At 36.4% G+C, this 27,096-nt stretch overlaps 2 protein-coding genes across 2 annotated transcripts in view; one reads left to right on the top strand and one right to left on the bottom strand.

Annotated features, from left to right (window-relative positions):
* The window catches only part of LOC127838647 (uncharacterized), a 337,890-nt gene that overhangs the window by 302,255 nt on the left and 8,539 nt on the right, over nucleotides 1-27,096 (top strand). The window lies entirely within an intron of this gene.
* The window catches only part of LOC127838638 (potassium channel subfamily T member 2-like), a 149,648-nt gene that overhangs the window by 2,081 nt on the left and 120,471 nt on the right, over nucleotides 1-27,096 (bottom strand). Inside the window, exons 16-25 of the mRNA XM_052366492.1 lie at nucleotides 25,796-26,042; nucleotides 21,902-22,007; nucleotides 21,223-21,395; nucleotides 20,335-20,406; nucleotides 16,405-16,539; nucleotides 13,984-14,095; nucleotides 11,586-11,771; nucleotides 10,580-10,720; nucleotides 9,479-9,494; nucleotides 8,772-8,807 (exon numbers count right to left, since the gene is read on the bottom strand). Coding sequence (XP_052222452.1) covers nucleotides 8,800-8,807; nucleotides 9,479-9,494; nucleotides 10,580-10,720; nucleotides 11,586-11,771; nucleotides 13,984-14,095; nucleotides 16,405-16,539; nucleotides 20,335-20,406; nucleotides 21,223-21,395; nucleotides 21,902-22,007; nucleotides 25,796-26,042 — 1,196 coding nt within the window. The 3' untranslated portion in view covers nucleotides 8,772-8,799. The remainder of the gene's footprint in view (nucleotides 1-8,771; nucleotides 8,808-9,478; nucleotides 9,495-10,579; nucleotides 10,721-11,585; nucleotides 11,772-13,983; nucleotides 14,096-16,404; nucleotides 16,540-20,334; nucleotides 20,407-21,222; nucleotides 21,396-21,901; nucleotides 22,008-25,795; nucleotides 26,043-27,096) is intronic.

Raw genomic sequence — 27,096 nt, forward strand, 5'->3', positions numbered from 1 at the left:
CGACAAAAGTACAAACAAAAATCAAAACACGTAAGAACTAGTATCTTACCTTTAATTATCCTTTAAAATCCATCTAATAATCCATTTAACTCAATAATTGGCGATTTTGCATCTAGGGTCTTTAATAATTATTTTAGCATAGTTAAATAAAGACCCTTATGCCATTCTATCACTTTATTCAAATGAGTTTATGAACGCGATAAACTTTCTTCTTCGTCACACGCTACGTCATGTACTCTACATTACTGCTGTTCAAATGAACCGGAGCAGTTTATCTAATAATAGCCGTTGGTAAACTCGGTTGCATTTGCAGTTTCTGCATACAAACATAATTATGTTTAAACTTGCACAATATTTTATTTATCTATGGCAATGCCCTTATTGTACGAAAAAATAATTTAATATACATGTATAAATACACAAAGAATGGAAAACATTCCAGTACACAACAGATAAATGAGTAGAAAATACCCGTGTACAAAATGGGACGTTCCCAATTCCAGTGTGGTGCTATTTTTACCATCTTATACTTCACACAGCTCTATGCCTAACGTGAATTAAATAGGAAAGCAAACATAGCAGATTATTCATGAACTGTTCGATATTTGTATGGCTTGTTGTACATTCTTAATATTTAAGTTAAATGACAAAAGTAGATCTATATGCTTTGGTTATAAACAATGCACATTACACGAAATAAGGAAAATGTGATCAATTGACAATTCAGATATGTCGACATACAGTACATGTAGAAAACATGTGAAATAAGTCGCGTTTATAATAAATCGTCAAAAAAATGGGGAAAATGACGCAATAAGTATGTCATTTTATGACACCATCAATCAGCTGATTCATTATACGGATGGCGAAAAATTATGTCATATGACTAGATTTAAAGGTTGAAGGTCGTATAATTTTGAAGCTTAACTGAAAAATCATTTAGTGGTAAAGTAATTATAAATAAAAAAATAACAAAACAAAAATCGTGTAATTTTATATTTTATTTCAACATTTCTTTTGATGAATATGTCATATATATATATTTCTGCAAAATATGCACATTTTCTTCTAATGGGTGACCTTAAAATTCGATCAATGAACCATACAATATCGACCTTATTTTAGCGCATATCGCATGACGTCATTTAAAAAGTAGTCCGTGCACGCGACAGGTATATTCCACAGTGTTGAATACAAGCAAGTATATTCCACAACGTGTTATACCGTCAATGTCGCGGTGAAAATGGGATAAAAGAAATATCTTTAAAAAAGATATACGGCGTTGATTGTGGTCGATGTTTATGAACGATCAAAAGTTATCTCTATGAGATAAAAAATAGCGGATGCCTTTTTTCTGCGCAGTTCTTAGCTACATCACAAGCAAATCAATTACGGGGTGTTGCGCCAGATTTCGTGGCTTATTTTGCTTTATGTGATATTATTACTCAGATATCTATATTTACAGTATAGAAAAACACAAGAAACATGAAAATAAACGAGTGCATATAGGTCAGCCGGCAATACTCGAATCTTATTTAATTGCATAATTATAGTATAGTGAATTATTGTGCTCATGCTTAAAAAACTGGTCTAAATGGATAAATATTTCTAATTAATTTTATCAAAATTGGTCCTTATCATGCGAATGTTGAAAACATATTAAAAATCGATGAATGACATACCACAATAATATCGCCGAATATCTTTATTTAGTATCTTTCTGATCAAAACAGACTTCAAGTGCACAAAGTTTACGAGACGGCGTTTATATAAAGATTTCTGCAACTGACCGCAAACTGACCTTGATACCTTGCGGATTGGAATGCAATGCATTAAAGTTAGGTAACAATTCTGCTGCTGAAACGACGGCTTGTTTACGCCAACTGTACACGACCAAGGCAACAGCTGTGCCTAAAATATTGATATATCGACAAAGCGACTAAACAAACTATTTACTCCATCAGACAAAAATAGCATAGATTCCAATTTTTCCTTCAATGAAAAGATCGCAATCCCTTCTGCGAACTCCGGTGTTGAACTGTATATAAACTCTGACTTTAACACACTGGCCGCGAATTGACCCGAAACCTCTCGGGTTGAAATGCAATGCAAATAAGTACTAAATATGAGAATATAGCCTTTAGTATAAACGCTTTTGCGCTGGTAATTCTCTGAAAATAAAAGGTGAACGCACAAACTGTATTTATGTCGAAAATTGATTGTAAAACTGTTCTATCTATTGAGCCTTTTCATTAGAGATAACATTGTTTCATGCAGTAAAACAGTGTTACAAAGACGCGGATATGTTTCCAATGTTCTGGTGTTATACTCAAATCAGCCAATGGAATAAATGAAGTGTATTCATTCGTACCTAGCCGCGGGAAATTTTATTTGAATATTATTGGACACTTACAAGGGTCAAGTCAGGGTGAAAAGCTGGCTTAATACAGCTTACGCCGAAAAATGCCACGCCCCCCTGGCAGCCATGTTTTTCAACCAACCAGCATCATTTTTGAACTCTTCCAAGATATTATTGGGGTGAATCTTCTGACCAAGTTTCATGAAGATCGGCCAATAAATGTGGCCTCTAGAGTGTTGACAAGATTTTACAATAGCCATATATAGCCATATAAGGAAAAATTCCCCGCCCCTTGGCAGCCATGTTTTTCAAGCAAACGTAACTATTATCGATTTCCTCCAAGATATCATTGAGACCAATCTTCGGACCAAATTTCATGAAGATTGGAAAATAAATGTGGCCTCTAGAGTGTTCACAAGGTTTTACTATAGCCATATATGAGCCATATAAGGAAAAATGCCCCGCCCCTTGGCAGCCATGTTTTACAAGCAAACATAACCATTTTCAAACACATCCAAATTATCATTGAGACCAATCTTCCGACAAAATTTCATGAAGATTGGACAATAAATGTGGCCTCTAGAGTGTTAACAAGGCTTTACTATAGCCATATAAGGAAAACTGCCCTGCCCCCTGGCGGCCATGTTTTTTCACTGATCTGGACCATTTTTGAACTCGTCCGAGATATCGATGAAATGTTTTGACCAAGTTTCATGATGATTGGGCAAAAATTGTGACTTCTAGAGTGTTCACAAGGTTTCTCTATAGCCATATAAGGAATACTGCCCCGCCCCCTGGCGGCCATGTTTTTCAACGGACCGGAACCATGTTTTAACTCAACCAACATATCATTTAGACAAACATTTTGACAAAGTTACATGAAGATTGGGCATCAAACGTGACTTCTACAGTGTTCACAATGTTTTTCTTTTTTTTGACCTAGTTTTTGACCCAGCATGACCTAGTTTCGAACTCAGTCGAGATATCAATAGGACAAATGTTCTGACCAATTTCATGAAAATCATGCAGACAATAAATGTGGCCTCTAGAGTGTTCACAAGGCAAATGTTGACGGCGCATGATGGACGACGGTCAAAAGGCGATCACAAAAGCTCACCATGAGCTTATTGTGCTCAGGTGAGGTAAAAAACAACTGATTTTATTCCCAGATTTATGTCTTATTCCAACTTTATATAATAATGTGTTTACCACATATCAGAATTGCTTGACCATCAGTTAATATTTAGTCATCTCATTCAAGGATTTTAAGTTATTTTGCTACACTGTTATTTACAAAGGATTTGTAGTAAATGTGATTGGATTTTGAACCCAAGTGAAATTATTTACCAAGTTTTTGAGGTAAATTTGATTGGATTGAACAGTGCAAATATTTATTAGGGATTTTAAGTAAATTTGATTGGATTTTGAAACCAAGTACTTATATTTACCAGGTACTTGAGGTAAACTTGACTGGATTCTGAACCCAAGTGCTACTATTTGCAAAGATTTGAAGTAAATTGTATTGAAATGTGAACCAAAGTCTTATTAATTACCAAGCATTTGAAGTAAATTTTAAATCATTGCATTGTGAACCAGTAGTAAAATATACAATAGTTCCACAATCAACTGTCAATGTTTGCCAAATAATATACAAGAAAGGTAAAACAACATTATTGATCAAGATATAACTGAGGAGCTGCGCCATGAGCGCATGATACGCCCGTCGTTCGCCAATGAAGTAGTAAGGTAATTAACAGACGGACGGACGGACGGCTACGGTAGGACATTCAATGAAATCACGAAATTTTGACGAACAAAGTCCCATAACTCTGGAACGACAATTCAGAATTCCGTCAAAAACGAAAGGGGATCAGGGTTTATCAATATTAAGATTGTGTTGAAATTTGAAAAAAATCCATCGAAGGATATTTGAGCTACAGTAGGACATTCAATGAAATCACGAAATTTTGACGAACAAAGTCCCATAACTCTGGAACGACAATTCAGAATTCCGTCAAAAACGAAAGGGGATCAGGGTTTATCAATATTAAGATTGTGTTGAAATTTGAAAAAAATCCATCGAAGGATATTTGAGCTACAGTAGGACATTCAATGAAATCACGAAATTTTGACGAACAAAGTCCCATAACTCTGGAACGACAATTCAGAATTCCGTCAAAAACGAAAGGGGATCAGGGTTTATCAATATTAAGATTGTGTTGAAATTTGAAAAAAATCCATCGAAGGATATTTGAGCTACAGTAGGACATTCAATGAAATCACGAAATTTTGACGAACAAAGTCCCATAACTCTGGAACGACAATTCAGAATTCCGTCAAAAACGAAAGGGGATCAGGGTTTATCAATATTTAGATTGTGTTAAAATTTGAAGAAAATCTGTCAAAGGATATTTGACGTAGCGTACGACATTAACAGACGGACGGACGGACGGACAGACGGACGGACGGACGGACAGACGCGGGGTATACCATAATACGTCCCGTCATAGACGGGCGTATAAAAAGTAAGGAACCTTCAATCAGATTTTGCCACTAGCCATACTATTAACATGACAACAATTTATTGTATCCGTCTGAAATTTCACAGCAAATCACCTTCAATAGGGAAGGGCCAATACCAAAATACTGTGCCTTTGACCTTTATATATGTGGGTTTTTCCAAAATCTCGCCCAATCATGGTTTTAAATATGTTTTTTTTCAGAATACATTAGGCTTGAAGCCCATGAGTGCACATACATATAACACACAATGTAGTCAACAGTGGTCAATGACATACAGGCATATACATATATATTTTTCAGTAATATAAATTTAGAATTAACAATAAAAGGAATTTGCAACTCTAAAGACATGCATATTGAAAATTAACAGCTATTCATGAGTAAGTCTTTTCAGACAGAAACATGTTCACCAATCAACACAAATCACAAAATCGCTTTTACTAAAATTGATCGACCAATCAAAACATGGCAAAAAACAATATATTCGTCTTTTAACAGCAACTGAGCAAGCAGACTAAACGACAAAATAACATTACTTCTGAAATTGCCATTGTAATGATCTAAAATGGAGTATGTACACTTTAAAGGTGGAAAATTGTCTACTTATATCAATTTATTAGTTGATTTATGCTTATACTATTATTATGTACTTGTATAGTGCTTTATAATAATACCTAAGTAATGGTATAAATTCCATGACTATGATATTGAACAAAAAAATCATGAGGGTGGTCACAGAAGTTGCTGAACTTTTTATGTAACTTTCATAACAATGTTTTTAACAGACAAACAAACCCATCCCCTTTTTCACATACAAAACAGCAGTCCACTATTGGATTTGTGTTGTTAAAGTAAATTTTAGTACTTGTTGAGCTTTTTCAAGATTTAAATATAAGTTGCACATATTTCAATAATTAACCCTTTGCATGCTGGGTAATTTGTCATCTGCTAAAATGTCGTCTGCTGAATTTCTAAAATTAGCATTTTCTTCGATTTTTTTCAAAGAATACTATCAGAATAGCAAACAGTTTGGATCCAGATGAGACGCCACGTTCTGTGGCGTCTCATCTGGATCCAAACTGTTTGCAAAGGCCTTCAAAATTCGGTTCCAGCACTGTAAGGGTTAAAGCAACCACTTTTTTGTCAGAGGAAACAAAAGGATAATGGTCAAATAACCCGTATAGCACTTTATCCACATACCAAGTTTCATCTACCTAGCTTAAGTACTTCTGGAGTTGTCACAGGATGCAGACTTTAGACATCAATTATTTCTGTAACCATAGCAACCACAATTTTTGTCAGACAACAGAAACTGAAATAACTTGCGTATTCCCCATATTCTCCTCTATCTCCTTACTGAGTTCCATGCACATAGCTAAAACAAACTTCTTGAGTAATATTCTAGGATCTTGCTTTTCCCTCAATTATACACATACTTCTAAAACTATTATAGCAACCACAATTTTTGCCTAACAAACATTCTGAAATAATTCGCCACTTCCCCATGTGGCACTCTATCCCCTTTTTTTAATTTCATGAATCTAGCTTAACTTATATAAGTTATCAATGAATCCAGATTGTGTTTGCGTTGTGATCAATAGGTCCTGGGTTTGGTCCCATTACTCTGAGTGTTCTCCATCCACACCAAAAGACTGGTTCTTCTCAGGAAATGGACTCAAGAGTGGATTCATAAGCTTAGGACTCTCTTACAATCTTTCTAAAATTATTTTGTTTCATTTAAATGGAGGTTTGGTGTCACTGGCAGCTAAGGAATAATCATATGCAACATAGGTATCAAAGAGGCTAAAGCAAGTGGTAAAACTCTACTTAACCTGTCTACCAGGGAAGAAAGCAAAGACAGACGGACAGACTGACAGACATACGAACAGATGGACATTACGATCATTATATGCCTCCTTCCTTAACAAGCAAAGGAAATAAACAACCACTAACAATGTTACAATATTGTTTATGCTTTAGTTACAATCATAAACAACAACATAAAAGATCCCAAACTTCGGCAACAATCCTCTTTTGTTTCATAAATGATTCATCTCGTGAGTTAATATTATCAGTGTGAATCTGCAGGGAAAGCATGCAGATAGATAATATAAAACAAAATATTCATAATATAGTTATAAATTAAATGAAATGCAAATAAGACTTAACAGATGTTGAACTGTCATGGACTAAAGTTGAAACACCTCTTACTGACAAAAATATGTAAAACAAGCAAATTCGTTGAATTGATATCCCCCGCCAATATGCTTATGGACACAAAAGTGTTATATTTGACACTCAAAAAAGCATTTTTTCAAGATACAAAGGACCATAACTCGGTTATTAACAGATGGTGTACAATGCAATTTGGCGTGCATCATCCTCTTATCCATATATATACTCATACCAAGTTTTAATGAAATCGGCCAGAGCACTTTAAAGATATGGCTCCGGACACACAAAAAAAGCATTTTTTTCAAGATACAAAGGGCCATAACTCTATTATTAACAGATGGTGTACAATGCCATTTGGCGTGCATCATCCTCTTATCCATATATATACTCATACCAAGTTTGAATGAAATCCGCCAAAGATATGGCTCCGGACAGACGGAAGGACGGACGGACAACGCCAATACAATTTCCCTCTGCCTATGGCGGGGGATAAAAAAAGTTCCAAATGGATTATTCATAACTGTCATTGATAAAAAATTGCATATTTCTCAGCCTAATTTAAAGCTGTATATAAGTGTAACAATGTTGTGCTAAGAAAAGCTTTAACATAATTTTTTTTTTCAAAAACATTAATAACATGACCACAACAAATTGTATTTTTATTTGTATACATTAGACAGACATGTTGTGCCGTTATGCAGTGTACGAATGGGTATCCATTACACAGACATGTTGTGCTGTTATGCAGTGTCAAAACGTGTATACATGAGACAGACATGTTGTGCCATTATGCAGTGTACAAATTGGTATACATTAGACAGACATGTGCCGTTATGAAGTGTCATAATTGATATACATTAGACAGACTTGTTGTGCCATTGTGCAGAGTCAGACTTTGTATAAATTAGACAGACATGTTGTGCTGTTATGCAGTGTAACAATTTGTATTCATTAGACACACATTTTGTTCTATTATTCAGTGTCATAATTTGTATACATTAGAAAGACATGTTGTGCCATAATGCAATGAGCCTGTTACGACACTGACTCCAGTGACATTCTATAAATAACCACAGATGCTCGCTTAATTTTAATGTTCTGGAAAAAACTATGCAGAAGCAAAAAAAGGTATCCGTTTTAATATTTGCATAATTTATTGATGTATATATTTTATCTATTTACCATCTATACACAGTTTTAATAGCCATAGTTATAGTAAAGGTTCAGACTTTTCATGTAATTTTCTCAACAATTACTCATCTTATGAGTCAGGTTTATATTTAACGCTTATAAACAAAGTAATGTTCCTGTAGCTGTAATACAGCAACAAAAAGACTTCATCTAAGAAACTTCATAGAGCCTTATTTACAAGTCAGGTAAATTTCAGTACTTTTTTTGCTTTTTCAACTGGGGAACTTTTCTTGTTTGTATTCAATATGCCAATGGTCACAATGAAGATTTGAAAAGTTATCATACTAAAAAAATAATAACAACACTCTTATTTTATGTTATGCTAGTTCACAATTTATTTCTGCGCCGTTCGTGATATAAAGAAGGATTGTATCTCACAGATATTTTTCTTTATTTAAGTGCTTTGAAACATTTTACTTGTTTATTAAAAAAAAAATCTGTTTTAAAATACATCCCAACAGCTCATGCAAGCAAGCATCTGTAGCTACTGTAGCTAACAAAGCAAAAAACTTAATGCTTTTACTTTGGCTCCATTTCGATGAATCAGATACTCAAGGGCCTAGAAACATAAGAAATATGTAACACCATCTGATTTTGTTGGCAAATAAATGTAGTTCATAAGGCAAAATGGCTGGCTTTTAAGAATTTTTATTTTCTCGCAAACATTTTCATTAAAATGTGACATGAGGGCAAAAATGGCTCTAGATTTCTCACCTGTGTAATATAGTATGGCCAGTTTCAAACCAAGGGGCATTATTTGAACAATCTTTGAAGAGGACAACAATCTGATGTCACATACCAAATTTCAAAGCTTTGTGCATTTTGTTTTCAGAGAAGTTTTTTTTAAATTTTAATAGTATGCTTCAAAACTCACTAGATTGTATACAACTTTTCACCATCATAACACCAGGCAGAGCCATTTTTTAACCCAGGGGCATGATCAATCTTAGAAGGGGATCCCTATATGATATTACATGTTCAATATGACATCTATTTTGCTTTATGTTTGTATTGTACAAGATTTTAAAAGTTCTTCCACATTATCAGTCCACATATATTATATATTATCCTTGGGCTTGGTGAGTTTCGATCCTAGGTCCATGCTACAGAAAAAAAGCAAGATATCCAAGCAACTAATGCTACTATTTTTCTAGATATAATTCATATTCCATCAACATAATTCAAAATTTCCATATACAATGTACATAATTATATGCAAAACCGACCTACCAAAACGTTTAAGCATCTAAAAGCAAAAAATAAACATAATTGAATTGGTGTAATCTATAGTCTACAAAATAGTTATATGTTTAAATGATAGTTTCAGCCAAATTTTAATAAATATGTACAGACAAAAGCTTACATTTAACCCTTTACCACTTAGATATGTATTTTGATGCATTTGTAGTCCCTTGAAAAGTTAATTTGTATTAAAGACTTTTTTTTTACTGTATTCAAGATTTAAAGGCTTCATTTCCAACCCTTAGATACTGATAAGCAGCAAACATAAAACCTGAACAGAATGTTAGTTACTTAGTTCTGGTTTTATGCTGTTTACAAATAGCCATTTTTACTTTGCTTCTGAGTGGGAAAGGGTTAATTGAACCCACTTTACTGACAAAATACACATACTTCTAGTCTAAAAACAACAATCATATTTAAGTTCTGTCAGGTAAATTCCTGAATTATTCATCATGATTTACTAGATTAGTTCAGTCATGTGATCAAATCTTTACAGATTTTACTACAATCTCATACTTGTTGAAATAAAATCATAATTGAAGTTAACATACAAAATATTTGGTTTTGGTTATTGTCTTTGTCTATTATCCGGTATATAATTATGTATAAAAATTATGTTAAAAGTAATTTTTTGAATACTATCCATCACATGCTGTGAAAATCTGACTAAAAGTTGAAAGTTTCACTTATACCAAGTGGGTGTGTAAATGGTCGCCTAAAACACCATTTTATAAAGCACCTGTAACCAATTTTCCCTAATTTATCATATTCAATTATAAGTTTTTCCAGCAATTAAACCAGTAAAACACAATATTATCTGATTGGATTTCATATTTTAAGTTCACTGTTCTAGTCATTGAATAAAGTTACAAGTTGTCTTAACTTTTCATTATTGTTTTGATCAATCTTATGCTATGTATGTTTGAACCAACAAATGAAATAACATTTTTTTCCAACGTATACAATAAAATCAAATTATATTATTGACTAAATCCAAAAACAAGTCTTCTTTCCTATTCACATGAATGAGTATTTTTCAATTTTTGAAAATTTTTGGACCAATAAGAAATGAGGTTCAACAATATTTACCGAGTGATTCACCGGAGGTGATCGGCAGGTTTTCGCCTGTGTCCGGTATATACCAATGGGTATCTCGCAGGTGGTGGAGCACAACTTCTGGTACAGACGACCGTACGTTCGTATCCACAAGTCATCATTAGTAATCTTCATCTAAAATTGTCAACAGATTAGTTAGGCCAATAATCATGGACATATAACTTGTCATGATGTGATGGGATTTGTTAACAGTAACCTTTTCACAGTCATTATCCCCCAATCTCTGAATCAAGTTCGGGCAGTTGTAAGGTACTGGCACACAAATGAGCACTTAGTACATAAAATCGCCTTTGATAGCTTTACCCTATCATATGACTGAAATTCTCTTTAAAATGACCAGCAAAATCCAACAAAACACTTACAAAGAAAAGATGCTTATGCTTAGCCTGCTGAGGGAAAGCGTGATTTGCTATACTGACCACAATGATATATAAGTATGTGTTTTTTGGTAAAATCTGAAAAATTATGGTGTGTTTTCCCTAAATGACTGCCGAAAATTCCCAATTAAAGGCTTCCTCCGCCAATTATAAACAAACCATCACAACATTCACTTCATCTCCCTATACATGCTTATCTATAAGTTGACCTTAACACAAATCATGGCCAAACAGTTTTAGCCTCTACTTTATAGTATTTTTCAGCAAAAAAAAAACGCACCAAATTTCCCAATTTTAATCAAAGCCACACAATATCTCCAATTCCAAAGGCCCCATTCCATAAATGGTGGAGAAACAAAAACCCTGGGAAAAACAGAACAAACATTAAAAATAGGTCAAATATCCAACCAAAAACCAACCAAAGACTTACACAGGAAAGATGCCCAGAGCGAACTGCCTGGTCTATTCCCAGCAGAAATGTGATAAGGTAGTATTTGACTTAAAAAACCAGACAAAAGGCGATCACAAAAGCTCATCATGAGCATGTTATGATCAGGTGAGCTACGTAGGCAAAAACGCCCCCAAAACAACCAAAGACTTACACAGGAGAGATGCCCGGAGCCAACAGCCTGGTCTATTCCCAGCAAAAGTCTCACGAATGTGATCACATAGTCTTTGACGAAGGCCTGGTAGAGAAGTGTGTCTAACATGCTCGCACTGAACACGTTCCCAGCAGCAAACGGCAGTCGGAACATGTAGGAGATGTGGGAACCCCTCTCTTTTTCTTTCTGTGGAACATTATTTAAGGAATAACTTATGGATAGGATTCAGGTTATTATTTTGCTTTCTAGGGAGAAACATTTAATCTCACTTGTTAACACTCAGATATGCACTTTGACACGTGTGTAGTCCTTAGAAAATTAAATTCAAGACCTTTCCTAATAGATTCAAGTTTAGGTCTGCTCTTTTTCTTTTGTGGAGAAAGATTTCAGCCTTCCTCTGTGAAAACATTTGAGCTCTTAACCACTCAGATATGCACTTTGAGCCCTTTACCACTCATATATGTACTTTGAGCCCTTTACCATTCAGATATGTACTTTGAGCCCTTTACCACTCAGATATGTACTTTGAGCCCTTTACCACTCAGATATGCACTTTGATGCACTTTACCACTCAGATATGTACTTTGAGCCCTTTACCACTCAGATATGTACTTTGAGCCCTTTACCACTCAGATATGTACTTTGAACCCTTTACCACTCAGATATGTACTTTGAGCCCTTTACCACTCAGATATGCACTTTGATGTGAGCCCTTTACCACTCAGATATGTACATTTGAGCCCTTTACCACTCAGATATGTACTTTGAGCCCTTTACCACTCAGATATGTACTTTGAGCCCTTTACCACTCAGATATGTACTTTGAGCCCTTTACCACTCAGATATGCACTTTGATGCCCTTTACCACTCAGATATGTACTTTGAGCCCTTTACCACTCAGATATGTACATTTGAGCCCTTTACCACTCAGATATGTACATTTGAGCCCTTTACCACTCAGATATGTACATTTGAGCCCTTTACCACTCATATATGCACTTTGAGCCCTTTACCACTCAGATATGTACTTTGAGCCCTTTACCACTCAGATATGTACTTTGAGCCCTTTACCACTCAGATATGCACTTTGATGCCCTTTACCACTCAGATATGTACATTTGAGCCCTTTACCACTCAGATATGTACATTTGAGCCCTTTACCACTCAGATATGTACATTTGAGCCCTTTACCACTCAGATATGCACTTTGATGTGAGCCCTTTACCACTCAGATATGTACTTTGAGCCCTTTACCACTCAGATATGCACTTTGAGCCCTTTACCACTCAGATATGTACTTTGAGCCCTTTACCACTCAGATATGCACTTTGAGCCCTTTACCACTCAGATATGCACTTTGAGCCCTTAACCACTCAGATATGTACATTTGAGCCCTTTACAACTCAGATATGTACATTTGAGCCCTTTACCACTCAGATATGCACTTTGATGTGAGCCATTTACCACTCAGATATGCAATTTGATGCCCTTTACCACTCAGAAATGCACTTTGATGCCCTTTACCACTCAGATATGTACTTTGATGCCCTTTACCACTCAGATATGCACTTTGATGCCCTTTACCACTCAGATATGTACTTTGATGCCCTTTACCACTCATATATGTACTTTGATGCCCTTTACCACTCACATATGTACTTTGAGCCCTTTACCACTCATATATGTACTTTGAGCCCTTTACCACTCAGATATGTACTTTGAGCCCTTTACCACTCAAATATGTACTTTGAACCCTTTACCACTCAGATATGCACTTTGATGCCCTTTACCACTCAGATATGTACTTTGAGCCCTTTACCACTCAGATATGTACTTTCATGTGAGCCCTTTACCACTCAGATATGCACTTTACCACTCAGATATGTACTTTGATGTGAGCCCTTTACCACTCAGATATGCACTTTACCACTCAGATATGCACTTTGATGTGAGTGTAGTCACTTAGAAAATCACATTTAATTTAAGAACTTTCTTACTTTCTTATCCAAGTTGTAAATCTTTCATTTCAAACATTAGATAATGATGAGCAGCAAGCAGCATAAATCCTGAACAGCTTACAGTCTTCAATTCTGGTAGGGTCTCAGTTATTGATACATATATATATGTATATAATTGCATACTGGATGAGAATTATTAACTCTTTCCCACTCATAGGCAAACTGAAAATGGCTATGTGCAAGCAGCATAAAACAAGAACAGAGTAACTCGCAGTCTGTTCAGATTTTATGCGGTTTGCTGTTCATCAGTATCAAAGGGTTGGAAATTGAATTAAGCCTTTAAAATGTGAATCTAGTAAAAAAGGTCTTTAATTAAATGTAACATTGAGAGACTACAACTGCGTCAAAATACTTATCTAAGTGGTAAAGGTTTAAGGTACCTTTTCCCGTTTGGAGAGCTCATACGAGTAGAGGTCGTTGGCCCGAAACTGCATGAATCTCATATTGGAGGATTGGGTCAGCTCGGTAATGATGTTCGCACTGGGAAATAGCCTGAAATGTAACATGTAATTACATTACTTTAAAATCAATATTATTCGTCACACGGTCTGAAATGTTAGGGGGTTTAATGCATGTGTGTAAGCGTTGTCTGCACAGGCTAATCTGGGACTTTCCGCCTAAACTGGATTTTTGCTACGAAGACTTCCTTTAAAAGGAAAATACCAAAAAAGCGGTAAGTGTCATCCCTGATTAGCAAAATGGGATTACACAGGCTAATCTGGGACAACACTGTTAGCACATGCATTAAGCCCTGTTTTCCAAGAGTAAGGCTCAATATGATTAGTCAGACACTAAATTATATGTTTGTGGGTTTGTGTGGGTCCCCTTTACCATGAAATCATTTGCAATGAACATTTGAACTGCACGGTTGATCTTTAACTTTATAAAAAGAATTTAATCCTATAAGTATTTTCACGCATTTGTAGTCCTTTAGAAAGTTATATTTAATTAAAAACCTTTCTTACTAAATTAAAGCTTTTAAGGCTTTATTTCCAAACCTTATATACTGACTAGCAGCAAACAGCATAAAGCCTGAACAGTCTGTGAGTTACTCGCAGGCTGTTCTGGTTTAATGCTGTTTGTACATAGCCATTTTCACTTTGCATCTAAGTGGGATAGGGTTAAGATAAAACAAACTGCCAGATTTTGTAAATCCACAAAACTCCATCTCAACTAATATAAATAAATCTTCAGTATTATAATGCATGTTTGGAAATACATAATTGTAAACTTTCTTGTCAAATTATTGTTAACTGCTTGCCCTATTTATTGAATAAGCACCAGTTACCTTTGTGCCATTCTTTTCGTAAGAAAAAATCTGAGGTCCAAAAAGTTAAGTTACCCATAATCTCTGTCACCTCTTAAACCTTTCAGAGCATAACATGGCATCTTTATATTTGTTTCTACAATGTTAGTTTTTTGTGTAAATAACACAAAGGCCACCAGCACCCAGGGGTGTGATTTAAAAACCACCTCAAGGAAGGAAAATGAACAGCATCCCTTACATGGTTTCATTAAGTAGTCAGTAAAAGGTTGCTGTGGCATAGTGGATATGGTGTCCGCTGTGGCATAGTGGATATGGTGTCCGCTGTGGCATAGTGGATATGGTGTCTGCTGTGGCATAGTGGATATGGTGTCTGCTGTGGCATAGTGGATATGGTGTCTGCTGTGGCATAGTGGATATGGTTCTGCTATGGCATAGTGGATATGGTGTCTGCTGTGGCATAGTGGATATGGTGTCCGCTGTGGCATAGTAGATATGGTGCCTGCTGTGGCATAGTGGATATGGTGTCTGCTGTGGCATAGTGGATATGGTGCCTGCTGTGGCATAGTGGATATGGTGTCTGCTGTGGCATAGTGGATATGGTGTCTGCTGTGGCATAGTAGATATGGTGTCTGCTGTGGCATAGTAGATATGGTGTCTGCTGTGGCATAGTGGATATGGTGTCTGCTGTGGCATAGTGGATATGGTGTCCGCTGTGGCATAGTGGATATGGTGTCTGCTGTGGCATAGTGGATATGGTGTCCGCTGTGGCATAGTGGATATGATGTCCGCTGTGGAATAGTGGATATGGTGTCCTCTGTGGCATAGTGGATATGGTGTCTGCTGTGGCATAGTGGATATGGTGTCTGCTGTGGCATAGTGGATATGGTGTCCGCTGTGGCATAGTGGATATGGTGTCTGCTGTGGCATAGTGGATATTGTGTCTGCTGTGGCATAGTGGATATGGTGTCCGCTGTGGCATAGTGGATATGGTGTCCGCTGTGGCATAGTGGATAAGGTGTCTGCTGTGGCATAGTGGATATGGTGTCTGCTGTGGCATAGTGGATATGGTGTCTGCTGTGGCATAGTGGATATTGTGTCTGCTGTGGCATAGTGGATATGGTGTCCGCTGTGGCATAGTGGATATGGTGTCCGCTGTGGCATAGTAGATATGGTGTCCGCTGTGGCATAGTGGATATGGTGTCCGCTGTGGCATAGTGGATATGGTGTCCGCTGTGGCATAGTGGATATGGTGTCCGCCTAGCAACTGGGAGTTAACGGGTTCAATCCCAACAGTGGGAGCGTTCTTTTGATCTACCCCATAGACACCAATCACTGGTTCTAGTCCCAGGAAAAGGACTCGAGAGCATTTCTAATAAGCCTCAGGTTTAGATGCAATCGAGTTAAAAAATAAATAGGTTTAAACTAAAGCCTTCATTTGTATATAAATCAAGCAATGTCAATAACTATTGAAAAAATAAGTTTGACATTGACATGGAGGAATCAGCTGAAAAGATGAGAAATCACCCCTTGTTACCTGAAGATAGTCTGTACTGCTACAATGGTGTTACAGTCTGCCAGAGTTTCCTCCTCCTGGGAGTTGGAGCTCTCCTTGTTGACTATCACCACATTGTCCGCAAGGTTGATACCAGCACGCAGGAGGTCTTCTATCCTGTACAAATTAATGAAACAAGACACTTTATTAACCCCTCTCCACTCAGAAACAAAGTTAAAATGGCTCTATGCAACAAGCATACAACCAGAACAGCCTGTGAGTAACTGGCAGTTTGTTCAGGTTTTATGCTGTTCGCTGCTCATCAGTATCTTAGGGTTACAAATGAAGCCTTGAAAACTGATTTAGAAAGATCTTACATTTAATTATCTGCAAGGTTGATACTAGCATGCAGAAGGGCTTCTATCCTGAACAAAGTGAGCTGTGTTCTTGCAAAAACTGGGCTTAATGCAGGTTCGTAAAGTGTCCTCCTAGATTAGCATTTGCAGTCCGCACAGACTAATCAAGGACAGAACTTTTCCCTTTCATGGAATTGTTTGTTGAATGGAGGTATCTTCTAAACAAAATCCAGAGATTTGCCTCCAATTCTCTGTAAAAAATCTTTACAGGATTTAAATGTTCACTACATAACTTCTGTAATCCTTTTGACGTTTAAGTGATACCATTTCCTTAACGTAGCTTGACTTATACCTTCAAATCAAATAGGAGATATGTAGCACACAGGAAAATGTTACAAACCCCAGTTATGTTTTGGCCCCACATTACCCCGCCAAGGTACCCAATCATGTAAAGGCCCAATATGACCCCAACATTTTTGGACCTACATTTCCCCAGCATTTTTTCTAGCCCTATTACCCAAGCACATGTAGCCCGAAATTACTTCAGCATTTTTCTGGTCAAAATTACATTTAAAAGTTTAGGTCAAATATGACCCTAGTATCTTTTCCCCCATTTCACATCAATATGAGCTTATCAAGTTTTGGCCTCATATGAACCTTGAATTAGTTTGCCCCTTATGAGCCCAGCATTTTTTGGTGTCACATGAACCCAGCTTTTTTTTGGCTACTTATTAATATTGCATATTTTTGCCCATTATTAATACAGAGTTTTTTTTCTATGATAAATGCAAGTTTTGGCAATATATTAATAAAGCATGTTTTGGCCCCACATTTATACAGCATGTTTTTGCCCGATATGAATACAGCATGTGTTGGCCCATATTAATACGGCATGTATTGGCCCATATTAATACAGCATGTTTTGGCACCATATTAATACAGCATGTTCTGGTCCTGTATTAATACAGCATGTATTGGCCCCATATAAATACAGCATATTTTGGCCTAGTATTAATACAGCATGTTTTGTCCCCATATTAATACAGCATGTTTTGGTCCCATATTAATACAGCATATTTTGGCCCCATATTAATACAGCATGTTTTGGTCCCATATAAATACAGCATATTTTGGCCCCATTTTAATACAGCATGTTTTAGTCCCATATTTATACAGCATGGTTTGGCCCCATATTTATACAGCAATTTTTTGCCCCATATTAATACAGAATGTTTTGGCCCCCTATTAATGCAACATGTTTAGGCCCCATATTAATACAGCATGTTCTGGCCCCATATATATACAGCATGTTTTGGCCCCATATTAATACAGCATATTTTGGCCCAATATTAATACAGCATGTTTTGGTCCCATATTAATACAGCATGTTTTGGCCCAATATTAATACAGCATGTTTTGGCCCCATATTAATACAGCATGTATTGGCCCCATATTAATACAGCATGTTTTGGCCCCATATTATTACAGCATGTTCTGGTCCCATATTAATACAGTAAGTTTTGATCCCGTATTAATACAGTATGTTTTGGTCCCATATTAATACAGCCTGTTTTGCCCCATATTAATTCAGCATGTTTTGGCCCCATATTAATACAGCATGTTTTGGCCCAATATTAATAAAGCATGTATTGACCCCATATTAATACAGCATGTTTTGCCCAATATTAATACAGCATGTATTGGCCCCATATTAATACAGCATGTTTTGGCCCCATATTAATATAACTTGTTTTGGCCCATTTTAGTACAGCATGTTATGCCCGATATTTATACATCATGTTTTGGCCCATATTTATACAACAAGTTTTGGGCCCATATTAATACAGCATGTTTTGGCCCCATATTTATACAGCACGTTTTGGCCCAATATTAATACATCATGTATTGGCCCCATATTAATACAGCATGTTTTGGCCCCATATTAATACAGCATGTATAATTGGCCCCATATTAATACAGCATGTTTTGCCCAATATTAATACAGCATGTATTGGCCCCATATTAATACAGCATGTTTTGGCCCCATATTAATATAACTTGTTTTAGCCCATTTTAGTACAGCATGTTATGCCCGATATTTATACATCATGTTTTGGCCCATATTTATACAACAAGTTTTGGGCCCATATTAATACAGCATGTTTTGGCCCCATATTTATACAGCACGTTTTGGCCCAATATTAATACATCATGTATTGGCCCCATATTAATACAGCATGTTTTGGCCCCATATTAATACAGCATGTATTGGCCCCATATTAATACAGCATGTTTTGGCCCCATATTAATAAAACATGTTTTGGCCCATTTTAGTACATCATGTTTTGCCCGATATTTATACATCATGTTTTGGCCCATATTTATACAACAAGTTTTGGCCCCATAATAATACAGCATGTTTTGGCCCCATATTAATACAGCATGTTTTGGCCCCATATTAATACAGCATGTTTTGGCCCCATATTAATACAGCATGTTTTGGCCCCATATTAATACAGCATGGTTTGGCCCCATATTAATACAGCATGTTTTGGCCCAATATTAATACAGCATGGTTTGGCCCCATATTTATACAGCATGTTTTGGCCCCATATTAATACAGCATGTTTTGGCCCCATATTAATACAGCATGGTTTGGCCCCATATAAATACAGTATGTTTTGGCCCCATAAAAATACAGCATGGTTTGGCCCATATTAATACAGCATGTTTTGGCCCCATAATAATACAGCGTGGTTTAGCCCCATATTAATACAGTATGTATTGGCCACTATTAATACAGCAAGTTTTGGCCCAGTTTTAATACAGCATGTTTTGGCCCCATATTTATACAGCATGTTTTGGCCAAAATGGCCCAAACACTTACTGTTTAATGGACCCCAACATCCAGTAGACCATTGGGAAGTGACATATTGTCTCCAAATGGCCCAAAAACTTACTGTTCAATGGACCCCAACATCCACAAGACCATTGGGAAGTGACATAATGTCTCCAAATGGCCCAAACACTCACTGTTCAGTGGACCCCAGCATCCAGTAGAGGATTGGGAAGTGACATATTGTCTCCAAATGGCCCAACCACTTACTGTTTAATGGACACCAGCATCCAGTAGACCATTGGGAAGTGCCATATTGTCCATAATAGCCCAACCACTTACTGTTCAATGGACCCCAACATCCAGTAGACCATTGGGAAGTGACATATTGTCTCCTAATGGCCCAACCACTTACTGTTCAATGGACTCCAACATCCAGTAGAACATTGGGAAGTGTCATATTGTCTCCTAATGGCCCAATCACTTACTGTTCAATGGAACCCAACATCGAGTAGACAATTGGGAAGTGACATATTGTCTCCTAATGGCCCAAATACTTAATGTTCAATGGAACCCAACATCCAGTAGACCATTGGAAGGTGACATATTGTCTCCTAATGGCCCAAACACTTACTGTTCAATGGACCCCAACATCCAGTAGACCATTGAGAAGTGACATATTGTCTCCTAATGGCCCAAACACTTACTGTTCAGTGGACCCCAACATCCAGTAGACCATTGAGAAGTGACATATTGTCTCCTAATGGCCCAAAAACTTACTGTTCAATGGAACCCAACATCCAATAGACCATTGGAAAGTGACATATTGTCTCCAGGAAGGTCATGTCTGGACTGGAAAGCAAGAAAAATAATGGATACATTTTAGTTTCGGTAGATTACATATTTTTATTGATAAAAACAAAACAAAATTATATTCTTCCAAAACCAACTCTTTCTTTTGTGTATATAAATCATTTGTTTACATTGAAGGGAGTTTAATTGGAAAGCATTGCAGGAATAACAACGTCAGGACATCACAATAATCATGTAATTTTAATAAATTTTAGGTTCCAAATAGTCCGCACAGGCTATTCAGGGGTAACACTTTCTGCTTTAAAGTATCTTTTTGTTTAAAGACAGTCTCTTCTAAAAGAAAATCCAGTTAAGGCGGAAGTGTCGTCCCTGGGACACCACTTAATGCACAAGCATTTAGCCTGTTTTACCAGAGCAAAGTCTTATGTGTGAACTATAAAACATTAATATTATTTAATACAACACCATCGACTTTTAAATACTAAAATGAATCCATGAAATAAGTTTTTCTTAAACCAGACTCAACTGTTTTTAAAAAATTGGGGCCAGATCACTATGTACGCCTTCTGAAGAACCAGCTATGGGATTAAGCGTGCATCTCTTCAGGCATGTGAATGCAGGGAAACGCAACAGGAATTAATGCATGAGCATTAAAGGCATGCAGTTTGCACAGGCTACTCACAAAGGAAACTTTCTGCCTTGATTCGATTTTTGTTAAGAAAAGACTTCCTTGAAATTCCCTTAAGGCAGAAAGTATTGTCCCTGATTAGCCAGTGCAGACTGCACATGGATTAAGCAAAATGTTCCCAGAACACAGCTCTATTTTTGAGCAATTGGGTCAAAGTTACTACATACGTCTTCTCAAGGATCAGCACTATGGGGTTAAGAGTGTAGCTCGGACGTGCGTGAGATCGCAGGGGGACGATGAAGTTGTAGAGTCCGTTACTGGCATAGTCCGCGGCAACGATGATTGCACGGTTCGGCCAGTTGTACTCCTTGGCGTTGTTATAGCAACAGTGATCACAGACCTGATACAGAAACATATGGTATTGATTGGATATGGAATGGTATGCTGTTGTTAAACAAAAACCAATTGTATGTTCCTTTACATTTGTGGATGAATTAATCTTCGCTTAATCACACTTAATTGCCCCATCTGTAAAATAATGCAAAATATGTTGAATAAACATATAACATATATTCACTATGCAGAATAATCCTTGAAATTTCAAAACATCCAGTCCTTAGTGCCACCTCAGAAGTAGCACTGGCTCATTTATTAATGCATTGCCAACAAGAGGTGGCGCCCGTGATTAACGGTTGTGTTATAAGGATAGAATAATAGTGATAAACAATAACATTTATCATGCTCAGCTAAAAATAATAGAACGTTATGAAAAAAAAATCAATTTGCGATTGTTTGACTAACTGAAACAATTCCAATTGAGGGATTTCTGGACACACTCAAATAATGTCTAATATGTGATTTTTGGACTGACTTAAGCACTTCCCAATTTGGGATTTTGGGACTTACTTGAGAAAGTTGAAGGCAACAGAGGGGACGTTTATCTCTCATGAGGTGACAGAGGGTGGGACTGGTCCCGATGTAAGGAGTGATAGGTGGGAATCCTCGCACGTATCTGAGGACAGGAAGAAAATAAGATACATGAACCTCACTCTGGGAAAATGGGGCTTAATGCATGTGCGTAAAGTGTCGTCCCAGATTAATGCATGTGCGTAAAGTGTCGTCCCAGATAACCTGTGGAGTTTGCTAAGCTTAGATGACACTTTCTGCAAAGAATGGGATTTTTGCTAAGAAGATATTTTGTTAACAGGAAAAAATACCATTAAAGCAGGCAGTGTCGTCCCTGATTAGCCCAAGTGGACTACAGCCGCTAATCTGGGACAAAACTTTACACACATGCATTTAACGCAGTTTTCCCACAGCCAGGCTCTTATAGGCTTTTGGCTCATTCCTAAAACGATTATTGATTGGCTAGTGATATTCAATACTTTTTATTTACACTTCTGGAACCTTCAATCCCAACTATAGTCTGTGTATCTTGTATTTAATTAATTTAATTTGCCATTAAACACATAAGAATTTTTTTTTCTCGCCTTCTTTTTCCCACTGTATTTCCAACATTCAGAAAGCTGTCCTCCAATCACCAATATACAAGTATTAACAGAGAATAACAGGTTATTGATCTATTGTTTTGTAATAAATCAGGGTACTAGGCTAAGAATCAGGATTGTTCCTCAATATAAAGTAGGTGCCAAAAATGGTACCTAAATTCCCAATCCCAGTTTTTCACATTTTTTCCAAATTGAACTTGAAACTTTCCACAATCAACGAAATGTTTTTTCCATTAAATACATTTAATGATCAACAACGTGCTTTGTCAAACTTTTTTAAGGGTCTACCTCAGTTCAAATAAGTTACTATACACTGCCATGGGAAGTAACTGCGTTTGGTGGTGCTTCTATGAAATGGTGTTTATTACAATTCATAATTGTTTTTTTATTCATTGATTATGAGAATGGGTACCTGCAACTAAATTGCACTGTTTTTGCAAGCGTGAACAGACATTGAAAATTATATTACTTATAATACCAAAAAAAACCTTTCAGGATGTAGTTTTTCTAGCTTAAAGGCTGTGTTACTGATTTACACTACCACTGACTATTGCAATTGTAGCCAAAGTTTTAAAATGTCGCAATGAAATCTTTCATTTTGCAAAAACAAGTGGCGAAAACTGATTTTCTATTGTAATTTTGTAAACATATAGTACAAGAGGCTCAACCTGAATCAAGTGCCTGTGTGCGCGCCTCTAAGAAATGTATAATGAGGCAACACAATGTATGCTCTAACTAGTCAAACTATAGCTCCTCCCCTTGGGGAAATCTTTTTTGCAGAAATAAATAAATTATCTTATAATCTAATCAAAATGCAGTATTTAACGGTGACCAGAATGATTCACATATCAGCACAAATATAAACACATACAATAGCACCTGAAACAAGCAAATTCGTTTAATTGATATCCCCCGCCAATATGCTTCTGGACACAAAAGTATTATATTTGACACTCAAAAAAGCATTTTTTTAAGATACAAAGGGCCATAACTCCTTTATTATCCAATGGTGTACAATGCCATTTGGCGTGCATCATCCTCTTATCTATATATATACTCATACCAAGTTTCAATGAATTCCGCCAAAGCACTTCCAAGATATGGCTCCGGACAGAAAAAAGCATTTTTTCCAAGATACAAAGGGCCATAACTCTGTTATTAACAGATGGTGTACAATGCCATTAGGCGTGCATCATCCTCTCATCCATATATATACTCATACTAAGTTTCCTTGAAATCCGCCAAAGCACTTCCAAGATATGGCTCCGGACACAAAAGTGCCGGACGGACGGAAAGACGGACGGACGGACAACGCCAAAACAATATCCCTCCGACTATGGCGGGGGATAATAAATGGAAGACTACTTAAATCCAAACTCCTTACATGAAAACATTACTAGAATTTATTTACCATATATAGTTGTTTGTTATATCCACTGTTTGTATAATCAATTAAGCAGACTTTCCTATGAATTGTGGTTTTCCATACATAACAGAACAAAATTGTGTTTAATTGTCATAATTCAGTGTCACAAACAAAATCGTGTTTCGTGCATAAAAAGCATGCATGTTTTACCTAGGAAAAGTGTCATCATGACAGAAGAACTTCTGTTGTAAAAATGAAGCACTTTACAGCTAATAGCTTTGCTTGGTCTTGCGTTTGGTATCTGTGTGTTCTGTGTCAACACTCAATTGGTGATTACCATGTAAATGAATTATCTCACAGTTTTGCAGCCCAAATTTTGGTGCTCATTCAAATAATTTAATAAAGCCTAACTTTTATTATTGGGCTAATCAACAATATGATTATTTAACATTAATTAATCAAGAGTTCACATAAGATTGGAATAAAAGTACTACCAAATAAATATCTAATACATTTGTAAAGTATTATACCTAAAATACAAGTTTTTGGGCAAAAAAAAAGCCAGTGTGAATGTATCTATGGCATGATACTTATTCTGAAGAAGTATTAACATGACTTCACAACAGCACTTCAGCAATTAGAATCTGGGGTATCAAAATGCTAACGTGAAATTTTGTCTTAATTGAGTTTCCAGCCATAAATTTCACACACTCATGGAAAATTGGCAATGATTAGCTTCGCTAAGATTGTATAATAATGCATTCCAGACTATGATTTATGAATGGCTACAAAATGGCTTTTGATTTTAAATGAGGCAACATAATTTTTAAAATGGCAAAAATAGGTGCCAAAAGAAAATTTATACCCAGCAAGGGCCCTCAATTTGTAAGTATTGATGTCATATCTGAAATGAATTAATAGGTTTATTAATAATAAAATTAAAACCTGTGTAACTCTTGAAACTTGATTTTTTTTTTAAATTTAGACAGTCATTTAAATATCCACAAATGTCCAGTATAAAGATGCTTTTCTGACCTTAATTTAAGTACAATATTAATTGGAACAAGTTGTTTTATTAGAATGCATTCATTAAATTTATGGTTTGAAGTCTATTCGATATATTTAAAAGAATGTGAAACAATTCCCTATTCTAAGCTGAAAACCACTAACATTTTCAATTCCATTTTTCACAGTGGTGGGGAAAAACAATGAGAATAAATAATGGCGAGGCTTGCATTTTTTATTTGTTCCATTCCTGATTTATATTCAAATGGTCAGAAAGAAACCTGATTCATGTTTATCATACCTCAACCTCTCATTTAAAGAACATAACACAAGAGAGCCTGAAAGTTGTTCACCTATGATACAAAGGAACTGACCTATTCTGTGCAGCCAAGGATATCATTAGAACAAATGTTCTGACCAAGTTTCATGAAGAGTAAACTATAAATGTAACATTTATATTGCTAACAAGGTTTTAATATAACAATATAAGGATTAATTCCCCGCCCCCAGGGGGCCATGTTTTTCAACAGACCGGAAACATTTTCAAACTCATCCGAGATATCATTAAAACAAATGTTCTGACTAAGTTTCATGAAGATTGGACAATAAATGTGGCTGTTAGAGTGCTGACAAGATTTACTAAAGCCAAGTAAGGAAAAATGCCCTGCCCCCTGGCAGCCATGTTTTTCGAGCAACCAGAACCATTTTCGAACCAGCTAATTAGAGACGACACTTTACCCACATGCATTAAGCCTTGATTTCCCAGGGCGACAAACATATCATAGTAATTGTCTCTAAAACTCGTCAACATTATCAGCTTGAATAAATAGATATCTGCTGCCCATGATTCATTAATGGGATTATCATCCAGTACAAATCTATACTTACTACCGATTATTGTCTGGGCAAATCTAAACTTACTCCGGATTATCGTCGTCCTCATCGGCGAACGGGAAGCTGTCCTCTGATCCCGTATCATCCTCCACATGTACAGTGATGTCTCCGAACTCCAGATATGCGGGTACCGGCGCGATACTCGGTCTCTTCTGGAGGTTCACGTGTGACAGACCCTTCGGTAGCTCCAGCTGAGACTTGCGACTCCCGGTGCGTTTCATCTCTGATTGGCTAGTCATGAGTCGAGTGTTTTGAAGGTCGAGCGCCATTGAGCCTTTAACAGGAAGAAGGTGCAGTGACAATTTTAATTTAAGTCAAGGTAAGGGAAAAAGGTTTAAATACAAGTGCGTAAAGTGTTGTCCCATATTGCAGACTGCACAGGCTAATCAGGGACAACACTTTCTGCTTTTATGTTTTTTTTTTCTTTTAGAAAGTCTCTTCTTAGCAAAGATCTAGCTTAGGCAGGAAGTGTCTTCTCTGATTAGTCTATGCGGACTGCGATTATATATATATATATAGTTTTCAATAGCTTCATATATTCCATATATTGTGTAGGCTGGTACACATTGCCTCTCAACCTTTCAGCTGATGTTTAAACATATTTTGAGCAGAAAAAAATATACTGTTAAAAAATATCAAATACTATTCGCCACTAAAAAAAAATGACACCCTTTGCATTTTTCGCTTGAGATAATTGTATATACATGTGTTGTAGCGTTTGCCAACGTATTAATGTTGCTTTGAATTCAAGTAAATATCATAGCAAAAATAGGTGGAGCATGGTTAAACATTTCGAGTGTAACATAGCTATGTACATTGTATATAGGTATGACAAAAACTGATTCTTAAAAAATATGTTTTTAATTGTTGCCCTGACAATCTAGAGAGTCTAGCTAAAACAGGTGTGTTTCGTTACAAGAATTACCTCACACAATATATTGATACACAGCAGTAATTCACAAACTGTTTCAGATACGGAGTTACTCTAGGAGACATATAGGCAAAAAGGTCAAATATACCAGACGTGGCTCTAGTTAAAGTAAACACTTTTTTCAAGGACTTTAACTCTTTCAGTGCGGGAACTGAATTTCGAAGGCCTTTGCAAACAGTTTGGATCCAGATGAGACGCCACAGAACGTGGCGTCTCATCTGGATCCAAACTGTTTGTTATTCTGATAGTATTCTTTGAAAAAAATTGAAGAAAATGCTAATTTTAGAAATTCAGCAGACGACATTTTAGCAGACGACAAATTTCCCAGCATGCAAAGGGTTAAAGGAGGTCTCTTCGCAACGACAATCTATTGCACTCGGAAATTGTCGTACCTGAT

The sequence above is a fragment of the Dreissena polymorpha genome, chromosome 7, assembly GCF_020536995.1.
Source record: "Dreissena polymorpha isolate Duluth1 chromosome 7, UMN_Dpol_1.0, whole genome shotgun sequence".
NCBI lineage: Eukaryota > Metazoa > Mollusca > Bivalvia > Myida > Dreissenidae > Dreissena > Dreissena polymorpha.